Source organism: Leptonotus elevatus, chromosome 13 (genome assembly GCF_054856555.1).
Source record: "Leptonotus elevatus isolate MCC_2025b chromosome 13, RoL_Lele_1.0, whole genome shotgun sequence".
Classification (NCBI taxonomy): Eukaryota; Metazoa; Chordata; class Actinopteri; order Syngnathiformes; family Syngnathidae; genus Leptonotus; species Leptonotus elevatus.
In genome coordinates this window covers 9883891-9907621 of record NC_141251.1, presented here as the reverse complement: position 1 = coordinate 9907621, position 23731 = coordinate 9883891, and the positions used below count along the sequence as shown (strand labels likewise).

At 38.5% G+C, this 23731-nt stretch overlaps 2 protein-coding genes across 4 annotated transcripts; one reads left to right on the top strand and one right to left on the bottom strand.

The window, feature by feature from the left end:
- The first annotated feature begins 1798 nt into the window (after positions 1–1798).
- On the top strand, positions 1799–18097 carry LOC147163758 (uncharacterized). Of its 2 annotated transcripts, XM_086092268.1 has the most exons (12): positions 1799–2222; positions 2394–2721; positions 6166–6511; positions 7243–7359; positions 7613–7854; positions 9580–9745; positions 10393–10492; positions 10600–10675; positions 12578–12703; positions 14120–14287; positions 15533–15590; positions 17001–18097. In XM_086092268.1, exons 1-12 carry the CDS (start codon positions 1928–1930, stop codon positions 17097–17099), a joined length of 2121 nt encoding a protein of 706 aa, XP_085948394.1. In that variant the 5' UTR covers positions 1799–1927; the 3' UTR covers positions 17100–18097. The 2 variants fall into 2 exon arrangements, with proteins under 2 accessions (XP_085948394.1, XP_085948393.1); XM_086092267.1 differs by lacking the exon at positions 2394–2721 and having other exon boundaries at positions 1801–2043.
- A 664-nt stretch (positions 18098–18761) lies between these two features.
- Positions 18762–22514, bottom strand: tmem254 (transmembrane protein 254). 2 transcript variants are annotated; one of them, XM_086092279.1, is made up of 4 exons: positions 22243–22514; positions 20721–20824; positions 19340–19399; positions 18762–19243 (listed from the first exon to the last, which is right to left on the bottom strand). In XM_086092279.1, the coding sequence occupies exons 1-4, from the start codon at positions 22318–22320 to the stop codon at positions 19126–19128; spliced, it is 360 nt and encodes a 119-aa protein (XP_085948405.1). In that variant the 5' UTR covers positions 22321–22514; the 3' UTR covers positions 18762–19125. The 2 variants fall into 2 exon arrangements, with proteins under 2 accessions (XP_085948405.1, XP_085948406.1); XM_086092280.1 differs by lacking the exon at positions 22243–22514 and adding an exon at positions 21662–21866.
- Between the last annotated feature and the right edge of the window lie 1217 nt (positions 22515–23731).

The window sequence follows — 23731 nt, the reverse complement described above, 5'->3', positions numbered from 1 at the left end:
GTGCTCTTGCTCACTTGTCTGCCCTCTTAAGCAGATCTACAGGTTATGCAGCAGAAATGGAGGAAAAGTGAGAGGGGAGACATAAGACACAGGCTGTGATGTCCGTGTCCATTAGTGGAAGTGACAGGTGACCACCAATGGAGAGCGAGAAGGTGACGGCACCTTGTTGCGCTCATGTGTCATGTGACAAACTTCTAGAGGCGGGGTCACCTCTGTCTATTTCTGTGCACTTTTCCACTTTGTCTCCTTGGGTCATCATGGCAAAATATCTAAACCACTGGAAAGGACATAGTGTTACAGACTGTTTGGGGGGAAGATTAAGAGAAGGATTACCTGGAAGTGTAGGTCGTACTAGAGGTTGGTTCAAGTTAAGTTAGGGTTTAAGGAAGGATAACGTAACCCAGCATGAGGACTGTGAGAATGCCAGTCTGCTTTCTGTAAGCTGTTGTTTTCAAACTTTGTGCTCTCAAATCGGTGTCATTGACACTGAAGTGATTCGCAGCCTGACTTCCATGTAGGCAGCTTGGGTTCAGTTCCCACTTGGTTGGTTGTCTCTTTCTCTGTGGAATCAGCCTTTCGCCTGAAGTCAACTAGGATCAGCTCCTCGCAACCCTGAACAGGATAAGCAGTATGGAAAATTAATAGATGGATATAAAATGTAAGATGGATGTGGGCACCCCTGTTGTAGATGCTTTTAGGGATCTACCACGCAAGAATAGACCATCACAGTAAAACCATGTTATCTAAGCATTCCACTCCTTCAAATTTGGGGTAGGCCTAAATAAAAAGTGTCAGAACCACAACCATCCATCCATTTTCTATGTTGTTAAGTCCGGTCAGGGTGACTGAGAAGCTGGAATCCATCCAGGCTGAAACATGGTACTGGAATGGACTACTACTTATCTCATTCAAACCCAAAAAACGTGTAAATACGTTTTTTTATGCTTTGTCCTTCACGCCCAAAAACATATTTTTACTTTTAAGGCTTTGATGCAGCTTCAGACATGAAGAGGTGGCTTACAGCAATGGTAGTTATCACACAAAAAGAACAGCCAGCAGGTTGCAGCAGAGTATAAGAGATCAGCCAGGGCCATGGTGCAACAAGCTCTTTTTCACGCTGTTTTCAACAGGAATGTGAATAATAATGAAACTTGGCTATATTCTAATGCTGATTGCTGCAAAACGGAAACAGCTAATGAAGAGACTCAAATCTTTCTTTTGGTAGGTTCCATGTTTTTATAACAATAGAACACAATATTCTGTGGGCCTCACAAAATCAGTCAAAATCCAGTAAAACAGCCGGGAGCGAAGGGTGTTGCTTCAGTGAAAATGGTTGGGAGTGAATGAATTAACTAGCGCTGATGACCACTTTACCACTGAGCCTAGCTGCTACACTGTGTGCAAAGAAGCAGCACCAGATTTTTAACCAAGCCAACCAGAACCAAAATTTCAAATCATGGATCTGAAGTTGTCCACGGGTATCCTAAAAGCAGATATCTTCATTCTTGGCTTGAAAAATGGAGGTGCAGTTATTCCTTTCTGATCCAGCCCCACTGCCAGTCGTCTCCCCCTGTGTGGTTGAGCCTCTGGATCACCGCTCCTTAGATAAACCCTAAGTCTCCATCTATCCCCTTAGACCGTCTGATTTGGTCTACGTCACAGAAAGGGAACGTAATCCTGGTCTGGGCCAAGAATAGAATGTTGGGAGGGGCCAAGTCACCGGAGAGAGTCGCTCCCAAGTCACTGTGCATGTGTCCCTAGATAATCCCTTCTTAAACAGCTTCTGAGCAGGGTAAGAGTTTGGGAACTATAACGGCTTAGACTGTGGGAGCTGTACTGGGCAGTAACCCACACCGGAACAGCTGAGGACGATTCACACACAGATACAGAACTGTTTGGATTCTAAGAGGACTCTGCTTCAACCAGGATGAACTTTGCTGCCCAGTTATTCTATTCAAGCTACTTGAGTGAGCGACTGGAACGATTGTTTTCACCAAAGCCTGCACTTAAAGGCATCGAGGAAAATGACCCCTTTTGGCACAGGTGGGAAACACGTAGTCACCCAGACCCATCAGAACTTTCCTCTACCCAGATAAATCCAGTAGTGATGCACTGTCTTTGTGGCAAAAAACAACCTTCAGCTCAGAGCAAAGACAAGACTTCCGATCTCAGCGCAGTTCCTACCTCAGTTCCTCTTCCTGTTTGTACTCCATTTTTTCAGCGTCCTCTAACAAATTCCCTTCATACCAAAAGAGTCTTGTTTGACCCAGGCCCTTCAGAACTCTCCTCAACCCTCATCAATCCAGTAGTAATGTCAAGTCTTTGTGACAAAACTGAACCTCCAGTCCTAAACAAAGACAAGACTTCAAGTGTAAACTCAGTTCCTGCCTCAGTCCCTGCTCCCTCTTGTACTCCACTCTCGCTAACAGATACCCCTCATGCCGAAAGAGAATTGACAAAACAGTCAACTGCTCTTCCAAATCGCGATTTGACTGCTGTGATCTCCAAATTAACAAAATCCAAGCTTCCTTCCAACAAGTCTCTTTCTCCACAGAAGTCTATCCCCAAATCTTGTCCCGATCCATCCAAGTCCCTGCCAACCTCTTGTGTCTGCCTATCGTCTAAGCCTTCATATCAAGAGAAATTGCTTCCTTCCCTGGATGCCCTAGTTGAGACTCTCCTTCGTTTGGTACTTTATGTTGTTCTCCTCTTTGTCGCCAGGTAGGCTTCATGCCTGGTGCATGTGTGTTGCACGACATATCTGTACATGTGTTTTTGTCCTACATGGAAGCTAGTGTTGGTTGTTATGGAAATCAATATTATATTAACCCAAACAAGGTAACATGATATGACTGAACAATAACTTCATTTATCTATTCGTTATTGCAGACATGTTTTTTTTCCCTTAAGTGTGCCCTGGGCCCTATTTTGGTCAACAGAAGCCTGTACGCTTGGCGTAAAAATGTGTGTTTTGGAATGTGGCAGATCGCGCTGCGCCTTGCAGGGCATTCAAGTGGACGAAGCTGGCACCACCAGCCACCCCTGATGCACCTGATAGCTTGGAGACTGAAATTAGACTGCACTCTGGCTAAAAATGGGTGCATCTTCATTTTTATGCCGGGGCAGGTCTAGTGTTTGTGAATTTGGTAGGCCCCGCGTATTCCATTGCACACTCTCGGCACATCTGGCAATTTGGTGACCGAATGTAGAGTAGATTATAGACTAGCTAAAAGCAGGTCTAACTTGTGGCACAGGTGGTGTAACTGTAAATTTGGGTGGATTTGATCGAGGCGCAGGCAGACTTCCGTGGACTTATTCATAAATTTGACAAGTGTAAATTATTGTAGAAATTAATGAATTTAATGATTTATAATCAGTATTATCTTAAAAATATTTAATCAATAGCACTGCCCTGACTGTTCGGCACAACTATTCGGGTACACCGCACATGGCTGCATGATCAGGGGTAGAAGGTGGTCTCCAAGTGCCCATTAGACGGTGACACGGGAGTGGATTTTCCGTCCCATCCCACTCCCACAGCAATAATCCCATCCTGGTCCTGGACAATAGTAATATTATTATTATTTAAAAAAATAAATAAAATCCTGTCCAGTCCCACTCCTGGTAAAAATGACTCCCATTCAGAATTACTCCCACTCCCGTACCACTCCCATTATGGAGGTCAACTGCATCATTTAATAATAAAACAACAACAATTTAAGTTGCATTTTACTCATTTATTGAGTAGTTTATTGCCCCTTATCTCCTCCAAATGGCTGCGCAAGTATGTATCTGTCACGAACGGATGTTGATTAGATTCCGCTCACGTCTGCTTTTTTATCCTGTCCCGTCCCAATCCCGTGATTAAAGGTAAAATTCACTCCCATCCTGTGGGAATCCCACGGGAATCCCGTGACCCGCAGGATTCCCCAAAAAATGCCTCTAGTGCCCATCCACAGCGGCCAACTTCAAATTATCAGCAAGTGTAGATCTTGCACTTCCTTTTACTGGGGATTCACTGAATTTGAAAGGATTGAACTGGGGAGCCGCTTCATTTGGCCATGAGTTGGCTGGGTTCCCTACCACAACGGCACAAATACCCTTTTCTATCTGCACTAGTCTAACAAAAGACCAAAAGAAAGAAAATTCCACCAATTTACTAGACTTGGCTGGGCACAAAAATAGGACCCTCTGTGTTTTTAAGAAATAAAATAAAGAGGAAAAATTCATCCATATATTTGTCGCTCCCATTCACCATAGCCGCTTCATTGTAACTTTTGAGGGAGGGTACGCCGCTAGAAATCTAAAACATAAACACACATGTGAGCTGAGAACACTGTGTAAACAGAGCTGCAGCCTTGGGCTTTCCCATTCACGTTGTTGTTAATGAGTACGCTGTGTGGCTGAATAATGGACTGCGAGCCTCAGATAAGTGAGGCACAGGGCAATAATGGAGCCAAATGACAGAGTGAAAGGTCAAAGAGTTGTGGTTTAAATAGAAGCAGCTCTGAATGAAATGCATTCAGGCTATTTGGAAAACTGACACTCCCATGTCGTCCTTAACATAAATGACATTAATGAAACAGTCAAAGCACAGCAAAGCTCAAGTGTACAGTAATTTCTGGACTACAAGGCGCACCTGACCATAAGCCGTGCTAGCTAAATTTGGGGAATACTCAAGTTTGTTACACATATAAGCCGCACTCGACTATAACCCGCAGGTGTTTTAATGTTACTGCACCGGGTTCCCGCTACTTTCTTTTCCATAATGAGGCCGCAAATTGTCTCGCTCTCGTTCTGTCTCTCTTACTGTATTTGGGCTCACTTGGTTTGTTTTGCTCTGCCTGATGCTCTTACGCGTCCTTTGTAGCACGCCCCATTGTGATCTGATGGATAAGCCGCACCTTTGTATTAGCTGCAGGGTCGAATGCAAGTGGAAAAAAGTAGTGGCTTATAGTTCAGAAAATATTGTATATTAATTCATACTTATCACACTTCCTGACAACCCACACCCTTTGCTGCAGTGTAGATCTAATTAACAGTCTACTGCACACACTAACCAAGAGTTTCTAACCTTGCCATTAACCAAATGTGATCTTGTTTAGCGTCTAGGTGACGGGGTTAATCTCCAAAGGCTATAAGCCTATTATTATGTTTATACTGTGTGAAAGGTCTCCTAACTAACCAGGTGGTGGCTGAAGAAGTTCCACCAGTTTGATGTTTTGTCCGGAAAGTTTTTACATTCTAGTCAAATAATATGAAATGAAACTTGACTGCTTAAGGACCATTTCATTAAATGTGAACCCAATTTAACAAGCTGCTATAAATCAAACTACTCTGCCTTTGGCCTGTAATTGCCACTTTAATCGTTCGTGTGAGCCATGAAAAGAAAAAGTGAACAACTAATGAATCACAAGTTAGCTTATAGATGCAATCTGTCACAGTGAATGGAAAATGTTGACATGAAAGGTGAATCCATTCCTCTTAGAAGAAGATGATGTTCTTATAGTCGTCAGGAAAGAGGTCATATTTCAATTAGGTCAGTTTAAAACTTAAAAATGGTAACTTTCTAAAACTGCTAGTTCAAGAACATGCTGACATTCACCTTCAAACATTTAATTGGCTGTGCTTTTATGTCGTAATTACAGTGTCTCGGGTTTTATATGACTCGTTAGGTCACTGACGTCTAAAGTTTCTGAAAATTAGTCATTTAAACTGTCCCAGCATATCAAGGACAAAAACAAAGACTCCTTATACATCTGTTTGACAGTAATACATTCTGAAATTTTGACATGAATATGTGTTCATAAATGTGGTGTCCAGATGTCAATGACACTGTATATGACAAGACATGTTTTTTCTTCTTGTAGCCCTGACACAAAGTGGAAAAGTGTGATGTGGTCTGACGAGTCCACCTTTCAAACAGTTTTTGAAAATTATGGATGTAGCCACGAAAAGGAACATGCAGATTAGCATATTTTAGTCATAGTGAAATGAAAATTAATTTATGAAGAATTTTTAAAGAATTCCCACTTTTTTTTTTTTTTTTACTTATTCTTCGCCATCAAGTGGGCCAATATGTTATTTTATAGTCATTCATCTTCATATCATATTCCAGAAAAAAGTGTGCACTCTTCTAAAGATTTAAGGACTTCTACCTTCTAGAGAGGAGCTGCGTCTGGGCCCTGCGGAACCAGAAGACTCGTACAAAGAACTGCACCTCAGTAATGGCGCCGTGGGCCGTAGACCGACCCTCATTGAACCGGAGAGGCTGAAGGACTTTGGTGAGGAGGAACTCCTCAACGGGGACGTGAAGGTCTTGGACGTGAAGGTCCGTGACACCAGAGTGGTGGTCGAAGCACCTGTAATGGCGCTAAAGGAGCCGCCAAAAACCAGACGAGTCAGCGAGTTCAGGATCGTCCCGAGGCCGGCTGTTGAGTTCCTCCGCTTTGAGGACATCAGCGCCGCCGCCTTCACTATCCAATCGGAGATACAGAAGACGCCCTGCACAGTAAATAAACACAAGAATTTGAAACTAGGGGTGTCAAAATTAGTGTGTAGATTTTAAGTTAATTTAAAGTTCCTTTAACCCCACCATTTTTTTTTTAACGCACTATTAATGACCGCCCTTTACTTGAAAAGCCTGTACTGGGGGAATTCCAGTCGCAACGCAGCAGACACGTCCAAGTGGAAATTTAGCAGAAATAAATTTAATAATAATGCATATATTTGTGGAGACTGGGGTCAAGTTGTAGTCTACATTTTTTTTAAATGTGCACAATTTCACAAGTTACTTCATGTTCAAGATTAGATAGCTCTTAATATGAAAACAAAATGCACTCAGCCTTTACCGTCTTACAAATGCAATGATGCCATCTAGTGGCAGAAACATGACCAATACAAATCTTACTCGTTTTTTACAGTACAGTAAATCTTTTGAATTTTAGCTCAATTTGATGAATTATTATAAAATTACTGTATCAATGACTAAAAGATGCAGACATATTTCTATTTGTTTAACCTTTTTTCCACTTTTTATTAAAAAGAGTATGAAAACTTTGAGATATATATTTTTTATTGTACATTTTATTGTACATTGTGAGTTAACTATTGAAGTCTTGCGATTAATTACGATTAAAAATTGAAGTTTGAACCTTAACCTCTGATAACTGCACTACAACATTTTAGTAGGAATTTCCTTTGTGATTAATAGAATGCTAAAAGCCGTCTTGTGTTTCTCAGTACTCCCGGCTGTCCAAACAGTATGGCATGGATATTTATCTGAAGAAGGAGCACCTGCACTACACGGGCTCAGTGAAGGAGAGAGGAGTGTTGTACCTGCTCTCCTCCCTCACACAGGTAAGACAGGATCATCCCTTCCTGTCTGTGAGTTTTATGTGACGTAAGAATCGGCCTTGTCAGTCTGTTGTGGTGGGAAACGAGTTGAGTACTGTGTGCGCAGTTAGTAAGTTGAGTGTGATGTATCTTCTAATTTGAAGGCGAAATAGTTGGACTGATGAAGCCTGCTAAAATAAGAACCAAAAACATCTAAGCCAACCAGACCCCGGGAACCGACCCCAACATCCTGACCACTTCACATGCATGTTTTCAGGAGCAGCAGAGGAAGGGAGTGATCGTCGCCACAGACTGTAACTTCTCCATGGCTGTGGCTCACCATGCAGTGGAGCTGAAGATTCCCGTGTTTGCCATCATGCCGTCATGTTGTTCCTCGCCTCGTCTCAGGATCTACAGAGACTATGGCGCCATGGTCATCTCCTATGGCAGCACCGGTCACGACTCTCAGAAACACGCCCGCCATCTGGCCAATGACAATGGATACCTCTACCTGGAAGAGTGAGTCATTTTTCCTGATTTGACCTCACTTAACATTTTAGTGTTTAGCATTTTATAAGTGTGAGGATTTTAATCTGAGTGATTCAGAAACCTGCCAATAATGTATTTATTATTTTTGGAGGTGTTTTTGTTTACTAGCTAGCAGGATACTAGGTGGTTCATAAATAGGCAGTGCCATTGTGTATGTTTTTGGAGTGAACCATTTTCTTGATGCCATCACAAGTATAGTACATGTATGTACTATAGTTAACTGAATACACTACAAAGACAAGATATTTAATTTTCAAACTTTATTGGGTTGAGTATTAAATTGCTCAATAGTCCGGAATTTACATTGTTGTATTTTGCTCTTCATAATGTGCCACACTTTTTCAATGGGAGACAGGTCTGGACTGCTGGCAGGCCAGTCTAGTACTTGCACTCTTTTACCACGAAGCCATGCTGTTGTAACACGTGCAGAATGTGGCTTGGCATTGCGTTGCCAAAATAAACAGGAGAAGAAGAAGCTCCAAAATCTCAATGTACCTTTCAGCATTAACTCATTCACTCGCATACATTTTCACTGAAGCAATTCCCTTCATTCCCGGCTGTTTAACTGGATTTTGACTGATTTTGCAAGGCCCACAGAATATTGTGTTCTATTGCTATAAAAACATGAAGAAAGATTAGAGTCTCTTCTTTCTTCAGGAAAAAAAGTGTATTTCTATCTGTTTCTGTTGTGCAGCAATTAGCATTAGAATATAGCTACATTTTATCATTATTCACAAAACTATTTAGAATTGTGAGTAAATTAGCTTTTTTTCAACATGGCCCTGGTTGATCTATTTTGCTCTGCTGCCAGCTGCTGGCCGTTTGTGTAATAACTACCATTTCTTCAACCATTCTTTGCAGTTGAGAGGCTGCATCAAAGCCTTCTGTATGCTCTAGCATTAAAACGTATAAATACGTCTTTGGGATTCACACCAATTCTAATTACCCACAAAGCGCCCCACTCTCCCACCCATGACATCAAAGATGCTGGCTTTTGAACTTTGCACTGATAATATTCTGTCCCTTTTTGTCGTGGCCCGGAGGACACTATATCCTCGATTTTCAAAAACACTTTGAAATGTGTACTCGTCAGACCACAGCACACTTTTAAATTGTGTCCTTGGGCTTGGGGAATCTGGCGGCATTTCTGAATGCTGGCTTTTACTTTGTCTGATAGAGTTTTAACTTGTAGATGTAGTGACTAAACAGGTGATTTTTTTTTGTGCATTCCTTGACCTTTTCCAGTCTTTTATTCCTTGGCTTTTATAGTTCAGCATTAATTGTGTGGTTTTCTGTGTCTTTTTGTGTTTTTTTTTTAAATATTTGTTTATTTGTGTATTTGTTTGTTTATTTATTTTTAATGTATTCATTTTTATTGTTTATAAAATGTGCTATTGAAATAAAGTGGATTGGAATGTTTGCCCCTACCCTAGCTGGCATTAAGTTCAAATTGAAAGAATATTTACACACACACACAAAACAATAACATTCATCAGTTTAGCATTAAATATCTTGTCTTTGTGGTATATTCAGTTGAATATAGGTTTAAAAAAAAAAACATGATCACATCATTGTATTCTGTTTTTAATTTACATTTTACACAAATGATCAACTTCATTGACCTTGGGGTTTGTAGTTGCTGTTCATTCCTGTTTTTGAAAAAGGTCATTAAGACAACATTATCGTTGTGTTCAGAGATGAAAGTGCGACCTACCTGGCAGGACTGGGCACAGTGGGCATGGAGATCTACGAACAAGTGCCCAAGCTTGATGCAGTGGTGGTGCCCGCAGCTGGACAGTACGGCCTACTGGCGGGCATGGCGGCGGCCATCAAGCACCTCAACTCGCACATTCTGGTCATAGTAAGTTGATGCTCGAGAATCCTCCCAAATTGTGATGAATTACTTCATTCACAGCTTCGATCGTGCGCCTGAGAATCAGGTCACACCATTCCTCATAAAGCCATCGCTTCCTATCGCAAAAGACAAGTTGTTGCTCTCCTCCTACATTGCTCTGGTGCGGATCCAAGGATGTTTTTCACTCAGCCTGGCTTTTCTTAACAAGATAAATGTATTTGATGTGACTCCCTGTTTTTGCTCGCTGCCATTATCTTCCCACTGCGAAAAAAGTCTGACAGCTTTAGGTCTGTTTACACTGGAGGGAAAGGATGAGCCTCTTATTTTTCATCTCAAATTGCATAATACGGTCTTCTGGCTTCACTAAGTGCCTTGCATTATAATGCACGGGGGCTGGTGGAGGTGAACATGCGTGGATGCTCTTGCTAATTTACCGTGATCAAAGAATTAAAAGACGCACGAGCAAATCTTTGTGCAGCACATTCTCGAGTACCCCGCTCAGTGTCTGTGAGGGGGGGGGGGGGGGGGGGCGAGTGCGTATGAGGGCGGCCTGAAAGAATATTTGATATTTATATTTATTTGATGCGTTTGTGTGGTCCAAAAAAAGTGCTGCAGTGCACATCATGATTCTGCGCGTGGACTCTCTTCAACAGGGAATAGAACCTGAAGGTTTCCCTTTGCTGCTGCAATCTCTGAAGACAGATGGCCCGACCAAAGACATGCACTGCAACCCGAATAGCAAACTCTATGGAGGTAAACACGCCGCGTTGAAGACGTTAATTAGATGCGTCGTTGAACTCTATCAGAGCTTGGTTGGATAAACATTCACCTTTTCTGTTTGGTCCTCTGTTTGTTGTCAGATCTCATGGGGTGCTCACTCGGTATCAACACCTTCCAGCTGGCAAAGAAACTCGTCGATAAAGTCGTCTCTGTCAGGTAGTCCACACAACAAACTTAAAGTTGGGAGTTTGTCATTTGTTAGTAAATGTCAATGTAATGTGTGTATTCAATCGTGATAGTGTTTTTTTTTTCTTCTTCTAATGATTTGGCCTTTAACTCATTTGCGCCCCAAAATGTATAAAAACATTCTATTTTAAATATTGCCATGGTCCCTTTTTTTTTATTTTTTTATGCTAGAGCATTCAGAAGGCTTTGATGCAGCCTCTTACCTGTAAAGGTAGCTTAAAGCAATAGTAGTTATTACTAAAAAACGGCCAGCAGGTGGCAGCAGAGTATAAGAGCTCAATCAGGGACATGTTGAAAACAAGCTGATTTCCCCAGTGTTTTCAACAGGTTTGGGAATAATGATGAAACCTAGCTATTTTCCCATGGTAATTACTGCCAAACGAAAACAGATACAAGTATACTTTTTGATGAAAGAAGAGACTCTAATCTTTCATTTGGTATGTTCCATGTTTTTATAGCAATAGAACACAATATTTTGTGGGCCTTACAAGATCAGTCAAAATACAGTAAAACAGCCGGGAGCAAAGGGGGTTGCGTCAGTGAAAATATTAATCACAATGGATTAAAATAAAATAGTGATGAAATGCAGATTTGGAAAGTGGCTACAGTCAAGGCCTGACGAAGAATCTCTTGAGAGGAAATTCACAATTTGGTGGTGCCCACAGTCATTAACTGTAAATAAATTTCACCCACAGCATTGTGAACCCTTTAGAATTACCAGGATTTCTTGATCCTAAAATATGATGATCTAAGGCACAATACACACGCTGTTTACTTAAACTAATACCACACAGCACACTCTAGAGGAATTTTGAACCATTACGTTTTGCAAGCGTTTTTGTCCAGCAAAATTAAGTGCCACGAATGGCTTGTGGCCAATGCTATAAGGGCTAATGTGGCTAGCTGACACATGATCATATGCACGATGTGAGTACAGAACATGCACTTATTTTATGTTCAATCAACTAAGCTCTTATTTAGCTCTACTGCTACGATCGCACCAGAAACAGGAAATGAAATGTCCGCAACAACAACAGACAACTTATTATATGATGTAAATTACATACATTTGTAACATTAGACATTATATTTCATGTTAATATCCCTTTTTTTAACAGTCTTTTGGGACTGGTTAAATCTATTAACTCATTCACTGCCATTGACGGCTATAGATGTCAAAAATTATTTTGAACTATTTCTATTAGTTTAGCATTTTTTTCCCACTTTTGTTAACAAGAGTATGAAAACCTAGAAAAAAATATTGTACATTTAGAACAGATATATAAAATTTGTGATTAATTAGTGTGAAATCATGCAATTAATTCCGGGGGGGAAATTACGCCCTTAATTAGTAATAATCTTTTCTTTTTTGCTTCTTTTTTTTTTAAGAAAATATTATTTAAAAAATTATAATCTTTTCTTTTTTGCTTTTTTTTTTTTTTTTAAGAAAAGATTATTAAAAATTAGGGGTGTAATTTTTTTCATAATTAATCGCATGATTTCACTAGATTTTATTTTTTTTTTAAGCAAAAAATAAAACATTATTAAAAATTAGGGGCGTCATTCGATTACATTTTTTTAATTATAATTCATCGCTTGACTTCACTAGTTAACTCGTGATTAATCACAAATTTTATATCTGTTCTAAATGTACAATAAAAAAAATATTTTCTATGGGTTCATACTCTTAACAAAAATGGGAAAAAAATGTTAAACTAATAGAAATAGTTCAGATGAATTTTTGACGTCTATAGCAGTGAATGAGTTAAATATGAATTTTTTTGTATTTTATTTATTGATTTATTGATTCATTTATTATTTAACTCCGAACTGCTAATAATTGTTCAATTGATGTGCTTTGACCCTTCGCAGTGAGGAGGATTCTTTGGTGGCAATGCTGAGGTTTCAAGAGTTTGAGCGTTCCACTGTGGACACGGAGGGAGCCATGGGATTGGCTGCCATCTTGGCCGGACAACTGACGGAGCTGAAAGGCAAAAGGTACGTTTGATTTGTTCTGACATTCAGATTTGATCACATGGGACTGCTGGAGTGTTTCTGCCAGCTGCTTCCCTCGCTGTTAGACGAGGTATAGTCCTCATTTGCATGCAGACACAATCGTAGTTTAGCAATATTGTGTAGCGCTGCCACACTTTCCCTGGAGCAGCTTCTCAAATGATCAGATGGCTTCAACCGCTATTATTCTGTCAGGCTGCATGATGAATTGTAAACAACAAACTCTTCTCACAGATTGGATTGTGCTAACCTGCCGTTGCTTTGAAAGTCCGGGAGCATAATTTGAGTTATTTGGCCATTTGGTTTGTGAACGTGTCCTCCAAAATGCATGTTAATAATGCGGAGTTTTCCAAGTGATGACTCGGATGACACATTGAAAATCTCGTAAGAGGTTCTACAAGTATCTGGAGAGTGACTGTGGCAGTATTTGTCATCATCATTTGTCATCATCATTGCGCTCTTTTTTTTAATTATTATTTTGTATGCGCGTGTGTATGTATGTGTGCGTGAGTGTGTACTCATTAGTTCACCTAAAACTAAAAATCCCATACCGTTCACCGAAAGCGAAACCGAGAGATTTCATATTTCAACGCTTTGTGAAGAATGGCTGGGTGAGTGTTTCACATGAATGATGTCAAGAAAATTGTGTTCTATGTCAATCAATGTCCATGAATGCATCGATTTGCTTAAAAAACAAAGATAATTTGTCTGCTTTTGTAGAGGAAAAAAGATAACGCAAAGTAATCAAATTTGACGGGCTTAAATCAGAAGTTTTTTTTCTTGCCACTTTATCATATCACAAATATGCATATCTATTTCTTGTAAATTTGTGCGTTGTTTTTTTCTCGCCAATTTACTGCTTTCTAGTGTCATTAATCTGCAAGTTTGTGAGGGTTTTTTCTCGCAAATCTGCAAATTTATTTCTCTTTATGTCACAAATATTCACGTTTTTTCCTCTGAATATTACCCCCCCCCCCCCTCTAAAAAAAAGTTTTTTAATAAAAAATAATATGTGGCCCTTATACACTGTCGTAGGTTTGGGTCCTAACCTTTCACTTCCTTTCCATTTTTTTAAGCTTGCTGGCAAAAATGATGTGTTACTGAATTTTGCGTTCTGTGTTTCCACTGGACATTTAATTATCTGTCTCCTAATGCTTTCCTGTCAAAAGGTTCGTTTTTTTTTTTTTTTTTTTTTTTTTTTTTGGGGGGACACGATGGAGAGGAGCAAGCAGTTGAATGAGAGATGACGGCAACGCCCCTAGCCTCAATACGTTTGTACAGTCTTGTTGAGACAACAGAATGCTGACCCTTGACCCCTGTACTCTGGTGGTTGTTGTTGGTTCTTGTCGGTTTGTCCTACATCTTACTTAGACGCAACCGTGTTGAAATGCGTCTCTGTAGGGTGGCAGTGGTGGTGAGCAGTGCAAACATGGATCTGGATTTGGTGAGGCAGTGCGTGGACCGAGCCCTGGTGCTGGAAGATCGCGTCAGCAAGTTCTCGGTGCATTTGGGAGAATGGCCGGGAGACATGGCCAAGTTGCTGGATGTCCTGTCCAGAGAGGACGTCAGGTCAGTCAACTGGAACCTTCTCCATTCAGATCAGAAGATTCGGAGAGAGAGTAAAATCCCACCAATGAATTTCATACGGGGCGCGTTTAGCTCTTTTTGGTGTGATAAACTGTGCAGCTTTGAACAAACATGCGTTTGGTGTCAATCATCCATTTTAATTAGGTTGCTGATTAGTCTATTGAGGACAAGCACTAAAGAAAATGGGTGCATGAATTATGGTCAGAGTAAAAGGCTCTTTTTTTGGGGGGGGCAAGAACATTTTTGATCCATGTGCATTGTAAATGAGTCTGCTGGGCTATTCTGTCTTTTTTTGGATTTCTAATTGATGTTTCACATAAGTAAGATAAATGGATTTGACATTTTCGGGTGAATTTAAAGTTGGATAACTGAAGCATTCTAGCTTCAAGGGCCCACTTTATTATTATTATTATTATTATTATTATTATTATTATTATTATTATTATTATTATTAATTATTATTATCATTATCATTATCATTATTATTATCATTAGGGATGGGCAGGAACCGATACAAGGTGTTGCTATGGGTCTTATTTTAAGGTATCGCATACTCGTGGAGGCTGCCGGCACCAGCCCCAGATATTTAAGTGGGTAAAAACAAAATCGGACATTGAGTAAGTCCTCCTTTGCAGTATTCATAATCATATTCATAATTCTTTGTCATTGTGTTTAATAAAGTTTTATGTATCAAAAGTACTCGCGGTATCGGTCAGGATTGGGGGAAAAAATGGTATTGAACATCCGTAATTATTAGATATAAAAGTATTTTAGTGTATAATATGTAGATATATATCAGTACCTAATGCTATTTACTAAGTTTGGGTCCTATAGAGGCAACATTTGTATTTGTGATTATAAAACAATCAAATAGTGTATACACAACGTAAGTGAAAGAGAGCATGGAGAGGGATCAAAAAACAATTACTGTATCAGCCATAATATTGCTGTGGTTATAAGCAGTAAGGATGTCGGCTCATTTTCAACATCGCTATTAATATATCATCATGCTAAAACTAATTACATCAGCTGTAATGGTGTTGTAGTAGTTGGCTACACTTTTAATGCAGGAGCATCTGGAGATAGGCCTTGAAATAATAATAATAATAATAATAATAATAATAGGGTTGAGAGCGATCTTAGAGAGTTGAGGGTGGCCATATGAGAGCAATATGAGAAAACAAAATAACAATCATAAACAATTCATGTCGTGATGTCCTTCCTCAGGTTGTTGGACGTCAGCCATCGGAGGCACAGTGACAGGTCGGACCTCTTCAGGGCAAAGGTGAGCTGTCGAACCGTTGTTACAATATGCATCTTGGTTTTCACCACTATAGAAGAAGATAGCGTTTGTAAGAAAAAAATACATCTCAAAAAATGACATGAAACTGGAAAGTAGGGATGGGGAAGCTTCATGAAGCACTTGCAATATTTTTTTACTCCTCTAGATGGTGCCATTGGTTTAAATATAAAGGCTAGTGCAATGGAAATTGATAAAACAGATGATATTATGTTAATATATATATATATATATATATATATATATATATATATATATATATATATATATATACATCCCAAATAAAATAAAATAAAGAGTTTCAAAAAATAAAAATAAATGTCAAAATAAATACAAAAATATAAATAGAATTAAATATCAATCAATAGATAAAAGCGCTCTGCTCTCACATTAATTTATTTCATGCTGTCTGTCAGGCTGTTGCAATGGCGTAGCCCAACCCACAACACGCTTAGGACCGCCCCCTCATTTGAATAACATTTCGACTTGAGAGAGTGTCTGCAGAATGAAGTAAATAAATGTGAGAGTGTTTTTATTTATTTAATTCTATTTATATATATTTTTTTGTATTTATTTTGAATTTTATCTCGTTTTTATTTTTGTATCTATTTTTACTTTAATTTTTTTATTTTGGGATACGTATATATATTAGGTGGTTTAATTTAAATTTATTTATTTAATTTTTGAATTAGATATTTTTTATATCTATTTTTATTTTCACTTTTAATTCATTTATTTATTTATTTATTTTATTTTACGAGGCCTTCAGAATCAGTAGTGCTGGCTAAAGTAACTTAAACTATTTATTTGCATTTAGCAATGGGTTTGTTGCTTTATCCAATTTGATTTTAAATGTGCCCCTCACTCCTAATAAACAAATAAATAAATGAGTAAAAACACCCTTGGTCATAGTAAAACATGTCACAGTCAACTTCAATTAGCAAATATCAACATGTCTGGTGACAGTGGTGAGCACGATGTATTTATTTAAATGTTTTGTGTGTTTGTCATGTTCACATGAAATAAATATCAATTCTAAACTTCTCCCAATCACCGTTATGTACATATATGGCACACTTTATTGATATTATTACATGTTTGTATAATTGCGGCGTGGTAGCTTTTCTTTTAAGAGATGGATTAAGTCGATGAAGGCCCAAAAATCAACAAGATAAACCTGTGAGCATTTTCTGGATTATCGCATGCCAAAAATAACGCAAACCTACCGGACAATACGCCTGAGCATGAAGACAGACAATATTAATATAGATTCATTCCCAACTCAACTTTTATTTTATAAAGCAACCGTTCTAAGAGGTGCCACGAGGTGACGAGGGTGGAATAAGCATGTGACATCACACACACACTTGACCGTGTGTGTGTTTGTGTTGCCAGGTGGAGTGTGTGGTGGAAACGAGGGACAAGGCACAAAGCGCTCAGCTGCGGAAGACGCTGAGTGAGCGCTATCCGTCTCTCTGCTGGCTGGAGCGATGATCGCCACAAAAGCCCTCGAAATGACGTGAAATCTGATGACGACGTGACACGCGTGTGGCAAATGTGGGAGGGCGGAGGACTCGAATGGCGCTCAGACGATCTGTGTGTGTTCCAAAAAAGCAACACATTTTATAGAGAAAACGTTATCGACTGCATTATTGTTGATTCATACATTGGAGGGTTGTGTAGTTTCCTCTTTATTGAGGAGCGCGACTGATGCAGTGCTGGTGTAAGCTCGCCAATAGACGCGCATGGAAGCATTTTGTGCGTAATATTAGCCACAATCCACTGGATTTCCATACAAGTCATTATTAACTCATTCACTGCCATTGACGGCTATAAGCATCAAAAATTCATTTGAACTATTTCTATTAGTTTAACATTTTTTTTCCACTTTTGTTAAAAAGAGTATGGAAATGTAACATTTAGAACAGATATAAAATGTCTAATGTTAACTAGTGAAGTAATGCGATTAATTACAATTAAAGATTATAATTGCCTGACGAAATGATTATTTTAAAAAAATTAGGGGCGTCGGGCGATTTAAATTTTTTACTCGTAATTAATCCCGATTAATCACAAATTTGATATCTATTCTAAATGTACAATTAAAAAATCTAGGTTTTCTTACACTTGTTAAAAGTAGATTATTATTTTTAATTAATAGAAATAGTTCAAATGATTTTTTTGACGTCTATAACAGTCAATGGCAGTGAATGAGTTAAAGATGGAGTTAATGATGCGGCTCTTGGATTTCGTTGGATCGTGCGAGTGCAACCAATGAGTGTCTGGTGAGGGTTTGCATGTGTGTATATATAAAGTATATTCATGAGTTTAATACATAACTATATTAAGATGATGCCTCTTTTTGGAATTATTATTATTTTTGAACTGTTGTAAATATGTTTCAGTATTATTTATATTGTTGTACTAGGTGGTATAGTCACTCCAAGCAGGAACGTTCTCAAAAATATATAATAAAGGTATACCAAACCTGATGGTGTTGTCTTGCCGCCTACACAAACTAGCACGTAGTTTATAACCTTGCAACTTCTCACAACTGTGGATTATCTGCTAGAAATAGCAAAGAAACAAAAAGAGTAATTGACCCCCGCCCACAAAAAAAGGGTTCAAATGTAAAGGCTAAACTTGGCTCATGCCTTCGTCTCAACAGTTTCTTGCCTTGGCACCAAGATTCCACACGTCGGCAACAAAACACGACTTTTCCATTGTTGGGGTTTTGGCGCCACCTTGTGGCATTTCAGCGTACTTCAGGAAAAACACTTATGTACAGAAAGTGCTTCTCAGAACGTTAAAATAACTGATTTACAAGTTTTACCAATGTGGTGGGCCGATATTGGAGTACTGTAAACGTCTTGTGTTCTGTTAGCAGGAGCATCCATGCTAACAGTTGTGTGTAGTTCAGTTACAAACTTTCAAGGTAAAAATACAATACAAAATACAACTCAACAGCTTACAAACGAAACAAAAACACATCAGAACCAGTGCTATTTGTTTGAATAATGTTCACAAACATATTTGTATTTAGCAGCAGCTAGCAAAGAAGTCTGACCACAAAATAAACATTGAAGTTCCTGTGTGCTTTTTGCTTAATTACTTGCATATAAGAGGAAGAGTATTTATAGACAGAAACAATTTAAATGCCGTTTAGAGGAATTTTATTTCAATTGTTAGCATTAAGAACGCCAAGTGCAACATTTTTAAGCAGAACACAGCAGCTGGAAAACTATCATTATCTCTGGAATGTAAACATCATGAATGTATGAAAATGTCTCGAGAAATTGCACCACATTTACAGCTTCCTATTTATCTCCCAAAATACTTTTTCTGTATTAATGACTATTTGTTCAGAAGGAGAAAAAAAAAGTCATCATTACAGTAACACAGAATTCGAGTTAAAAAGATTCGGTGATCCAATTCACAGAAAGAACACTTCAAGAAGAAAAGGCACTAGTGTCACATTCCTAGGTTACAAAATGTTCCCGGCTCGCTTTCTGACGACACATCAGCGCTTTTTGGGCCGCTGAGGCTTGTATCTGATGAGCAGGCCGAGAGAGGCGAAGCCAAACACGAAGGTCTGCAAGCACCACAGGTAGCTGGTGGGTGCGGTGATGCCTTTGTTGCTGAAGCAGGAAATCCACGCAAAGTTAACAAGTTCATTTAACGTTGACACTTTTTACACAACAGCACCACCAAGTGGACAGTCTTCTCTTTCTTACCCACAGACTTTCAAGGTGACCAAGGTCTCAACCACATGGATCGCACAGGTGGCCCACCATCTGCAAAAACATGTCGGATCAAATTCAGAAAAGCAGAATATGCATAATTTGTAAAAATATGAACTATATTTTCTAATATTAAAGAGTTGTGTTTTATTTTGTGTCAATGAATATATATTTATAAGTGTAAACCGTGATATATATTTTTTTTAATCATTTAATTTAATTTTTTTTAATAATTAAAAAGAATACAACAAAAATAAATAATAAAATAAATAATTCCATACATATTTCTAATATAAATGTAAAGAAATAAATATAAGTAAATAATATCAATGTATGTTTATGTTTCTACCTGTGTCCTAACTGAATAATGATGAGGATGCGGCTGAACAGCTGAAATTTATTTGGGGGTGATTAAGAAGCACTTTTAAAAGGTGGCGGGTGCGAGCCGACTCCGTTTGACACCAGTTTGAATGTGGATGGTTATTTCTGAACAAACGTGCCGTTGCAGGAAAGAGGGTGTGCACAATTTTGCAACTACATTATCTTAGTTGTCTTCTCATTTGCATGCTATATGTGACAATGGCGGAACTGGAAATAGCTTCAAATTTATTTTTCTTGGTCTCGTTTTTTTTTTTTATCACAATAAATTCAAACAGGGGTGTGTAGACTTTCAAATCTGTTTACAGATACACCATCATCTCACTGTATTTACACTATTTATTGACAAGGAGGTGTGGTGTGAAAAGCTGCATCAGGAGTCACATGAGGACAATTTACCTGGCAAAAAAAACTGCCATCTTGTAAATCATGTGATTGAGCCAACATGAAACTATAATCCCCCAGCAAATCCATTGTTGTGCTGATTGCCACACTCTGTGAACACGTGACAACATGTTGTGCCCGCGGGCGCGGTCACAACGACCCGTCAGGCATCATTGATCAAACAGTATATGAGTATGGAAGATTATCTTTTGAAACAGAAGAAGCGTCATACATTTACAATACCAACTAAAGGTATTATCACATATATTTATTAACCTTTGACCTTTTGCCATATTTCCCACAAATAAGTTCTGGAGTCAGTTAGCTGCACTGAGAGAAAAGGAGGTGAATAATTTTTACTATTTACACACCCTACTTTTCTTTCAAATTGACGATATGATATAAATTCTGTTCTTAAAAAAAAAAAAATCTAATCGCCTATCTTTAGGGTTGAAGTCTGAAATGTGCGGAAAGGTCAAAAGTTCAAGGGGGGCTAATACCTTCGCAAGGTGTTTGCTCATTGACGATGCATCATCACGCGATGCTTATTTGCCTACACTAGAGAAATCTTTCCTCCTGTCGAAATGGCGCCAAATGTGACATTAGCTCTTACCCTTTGTACAAGCCGCTAGCATGGTTGTCCACAAGATATCGGCAGAAGGTACCAAACGGGCCCAGCAGGTGGTATGGTATTAATTCAGGCGCAAACACAATGCACTGGAAAAAAAAAAATAATAATTAAAGACTCACTCAGCAAATGATAACACAAAATCATTCCTACATGACTCCAAATTTGTGGACAGACACACTTGTCTGCGCAACAGAAGTCATGTTCTTTTTTTAAGAACTGGAAACCCCACAAGAACATATGACCACCATTTTTTTTTTCAATCTAAAAGGTTACGGCCAAGCACACGAGTCTTGTTTGTTCTGATTTGGTATGCGATGAACAGGCTCCGCGCCGATGTGGAGCATGACGGCTTCGATTGAATGGAGAACAAAGTTTAAACTTTGTTTGAGAGAAGCCACTGAAAAAAGGAATTTGATGCACTTTGGGAGGGAAATCAACTCATGACAGGCTGTAAACTACGCATTTAGGTATGCTGGAAATGACTAAAAAGGGGTTGTTGAGATGCTAATATAGCTAAAGAATCCTACGCCATTCTAAGAGACTATTTTTAAAGAACATAATGATAAACGTGTTTTCAGATACACATTTTGACATGACATTTTTGTAGCAAAATATAGCAATTATGTCAATTATTCAAATTTTTAAAAACATGCTTTAATTTCCATACTTTATTCAAAAATATGCCTGATTATTCGATTGACTATATGACAAATGCCATTGATTATTGTACAAAGTACAAATATATATTTTTTATCTTTTACAGCTATTTTTACAACGCATTTTTCTGATTACCTTAACTTTACTTTCTGAGATCGGACACCTGTACTTTCTACTCTTTATTTTGTCAAAATAGGCTTGTAACTGCCAACCCCCCCCCCCCCCCCTAAAGAAAAAAAAACAGTTGATTCAGTGCAAGCACATACTTCAACGCAACCAAAGTGCAACGTGGCAACAAGGGGACAAAAGTGTACCGCGCGGTATTGAGCATTCGGATTAAAGATTCGCGTCATATTTTCAACGAGTACGCATAAGAGCCAACCGGTCAATATTTAAAATGTGTAAAGCTCTCAAACAAGTGTGTCCAAATGTAAACGAAAGGCTCCTGGCTGACTTGTAAACTGCAGTTCGTCAAGACGTGTTCACTTGCAGTTTGGACCTTGCGCAAAACTCAAAATCCGTTTTCTTTTGGACGCCACAGTGAATCCGATAAGATAAAGCAAGCTAGCGGCCAACAAACAATGACAATGGCCTCGGAAGCCACTTTTATGCAGACTTAAAACGGTCACAAAATAAGAAGCCGTAAATGGACATTTGAGAGAATATATACGAGAAACAAAAGCCTCGCCAATTTTAATAATGTAAGTGGCTTTAAATTGAGTTGTGTGGTATCCTGGTTACAGTTAACGCAACACAAGAAGACGAAGTCGGCATGTAGTTCGCAAAAACAGCAAACACGTTTGCATACTCATTTCAAATTAGAATACATTTAACTAGTTTTACTTACAGCAAAATACCCCAACCCAAATATAATGGAGACGATCCAAAAGAGGCTGGTTCTTTTAAAATAATCACTTTTAGCCATTTCTGCTGCTGCTGTTGATTCCTGGTCCAGCCGTCAAATGTGTCCGTGTACACCGTCTGTCCACGACACTGAAACTTCTGGCTGCATGCATTTATTTGGACACGCTTATAATTACTATGCATGCGCATACAGTGGAATATACGATTAGAACTGTAACATCGATTCATTCAACTGCTTACTTAAAAGTATTTTGTTTTCTTATTGCGTAATATTAGTTTTATCGAGCAGGAAGTTGTGTAAAAGTCATCCACTATAATAGTGCCCTCTCGTGGTTGTGAAAATATCACATGCACTGATACAGTGGTTCTCGGTTGAGCTACGACATGCTCTTTTTTTTGTAGCTTCTTAAACAGAATGACATTAAGGCTACATGTCCAGTATGTTAATTTCATTTATGTGGACACTATTTTGTACTTGGATTTTGTTTTGTTTTTGTTTCAAAAAGTTAACATAAGGCCATGTGAATACAGGGTTGAGTTACAATAAGGTTACATGCAATATAAAGCTTTGCTGCAAAGCTGCTTTTCATGTCGTTTTCCTAACTAAAATCAGGTTCTGTTGTGTTTTAGCATATAAATAACATTTGATTAAAATGGATACAGAATCAGTGGACTTAAAATAAGAGGCTCTTGAGGTTTTAGATAAAACATGGCTGAAATATCAATGGTGATACATGTGTGTGATATTATTTGATGTTTCTTGTTACATGGGTGCAAATGTCCAAATATAATGAAAAAATGCTCTTTGCAAAAACAGAAGTATAGCTTAAACGTGCTATATAACATTAAAAAAAACAACAACTGTCATTTAGCATTTGTTAAATGCTTGGAGGGTGTCACATTATATTTAATAACTTGATCACTGTATGTAAAATTAGCCATTGCAAGTATTTAATCTTTGATAAGTCTCTTTCCGATGCTCATTAGACAACAATCATGAAAACAATCTGAAAATCATGGCAATAACCTTCTTCTGACTATATATATAATTTATTTTTTTTAATGGAAAAAAACACAACAACGGAACAAAATACTGAATATGCGTTAATAGATAAAATCATTAAACACAGGATATGATGGTAAATATCCCATTAAACGCAGGATATTTACCATCATATCCTGTGTTTAATGATTCTATCTATTAATAATTTTATTAAGGGTAGAATTGCATGATCTGTTCAAGAGGGGGTCTTTTGGCCATTTTAGCAAAGGTCCCAGGAATTGGGAAAAATAATAATTTTGTCAAAAATTATTCAATGATTCAGGCTATTATTTCAGAAAGATGACGATATGAGGACATGTCACCAAACAGCAGTTCCTTTTTAAGTGTCTTGTGAAGACACTAAACGGAGCAAAATGTGGCTTGTGATCTCTGATAGGATTTAGATGGACTCTGCAGCGAGTCGGTGGGA

Excerpts from the sequence above, each read along its gene's own strand:
- LOC147163758 (XM_086092268.1), top strand. The coding sequence starts at position 1,928 with ATGAACTTTGCTGCCCAGTTATTCTATTCAAGCTACTTGAGTGAGCGA. Across the intron at positions 2,722-6,165 it reads GTTCTCCTCTTTGTCGCCAG|AGAGGAGCTGCGTCTGGGCC; the intron begins GTAGGCTTCATG and ends TCTACCTTCTAG. Across the intron at positions 15,591-17,000 it reads CGGACCTCTTCAGGGCAAAG|GTGGAGTGTGTGGTGGAAAC; the intron begins GTGAGCTGTCGA and ends TTGTGTTGCCAG.
- tmem254 (XM_086092280.1), bottom strand. The coding sequence starts at position 21,748 with ATGACGCGAATCTTTAATCCGAATGCTCAATACCGCGCGGTACACTTT. Across the intron at positions 20,825-21,661 it reads TGCACTTTGGTTGCGTTGAA|TGCATTGTGTTTGCGCCTGA; the intron begins GTATGTGCTTGC and ends TTTTTTTTCCAG. Across the intron at positions 19,244-19,339 it reads GTCACCTTGAAAGTCTGTGG|CAACAAAGGCATCACCGCAC; the intron begins GTAAGAAAGAGA and ends TTCCTGCTTCAG.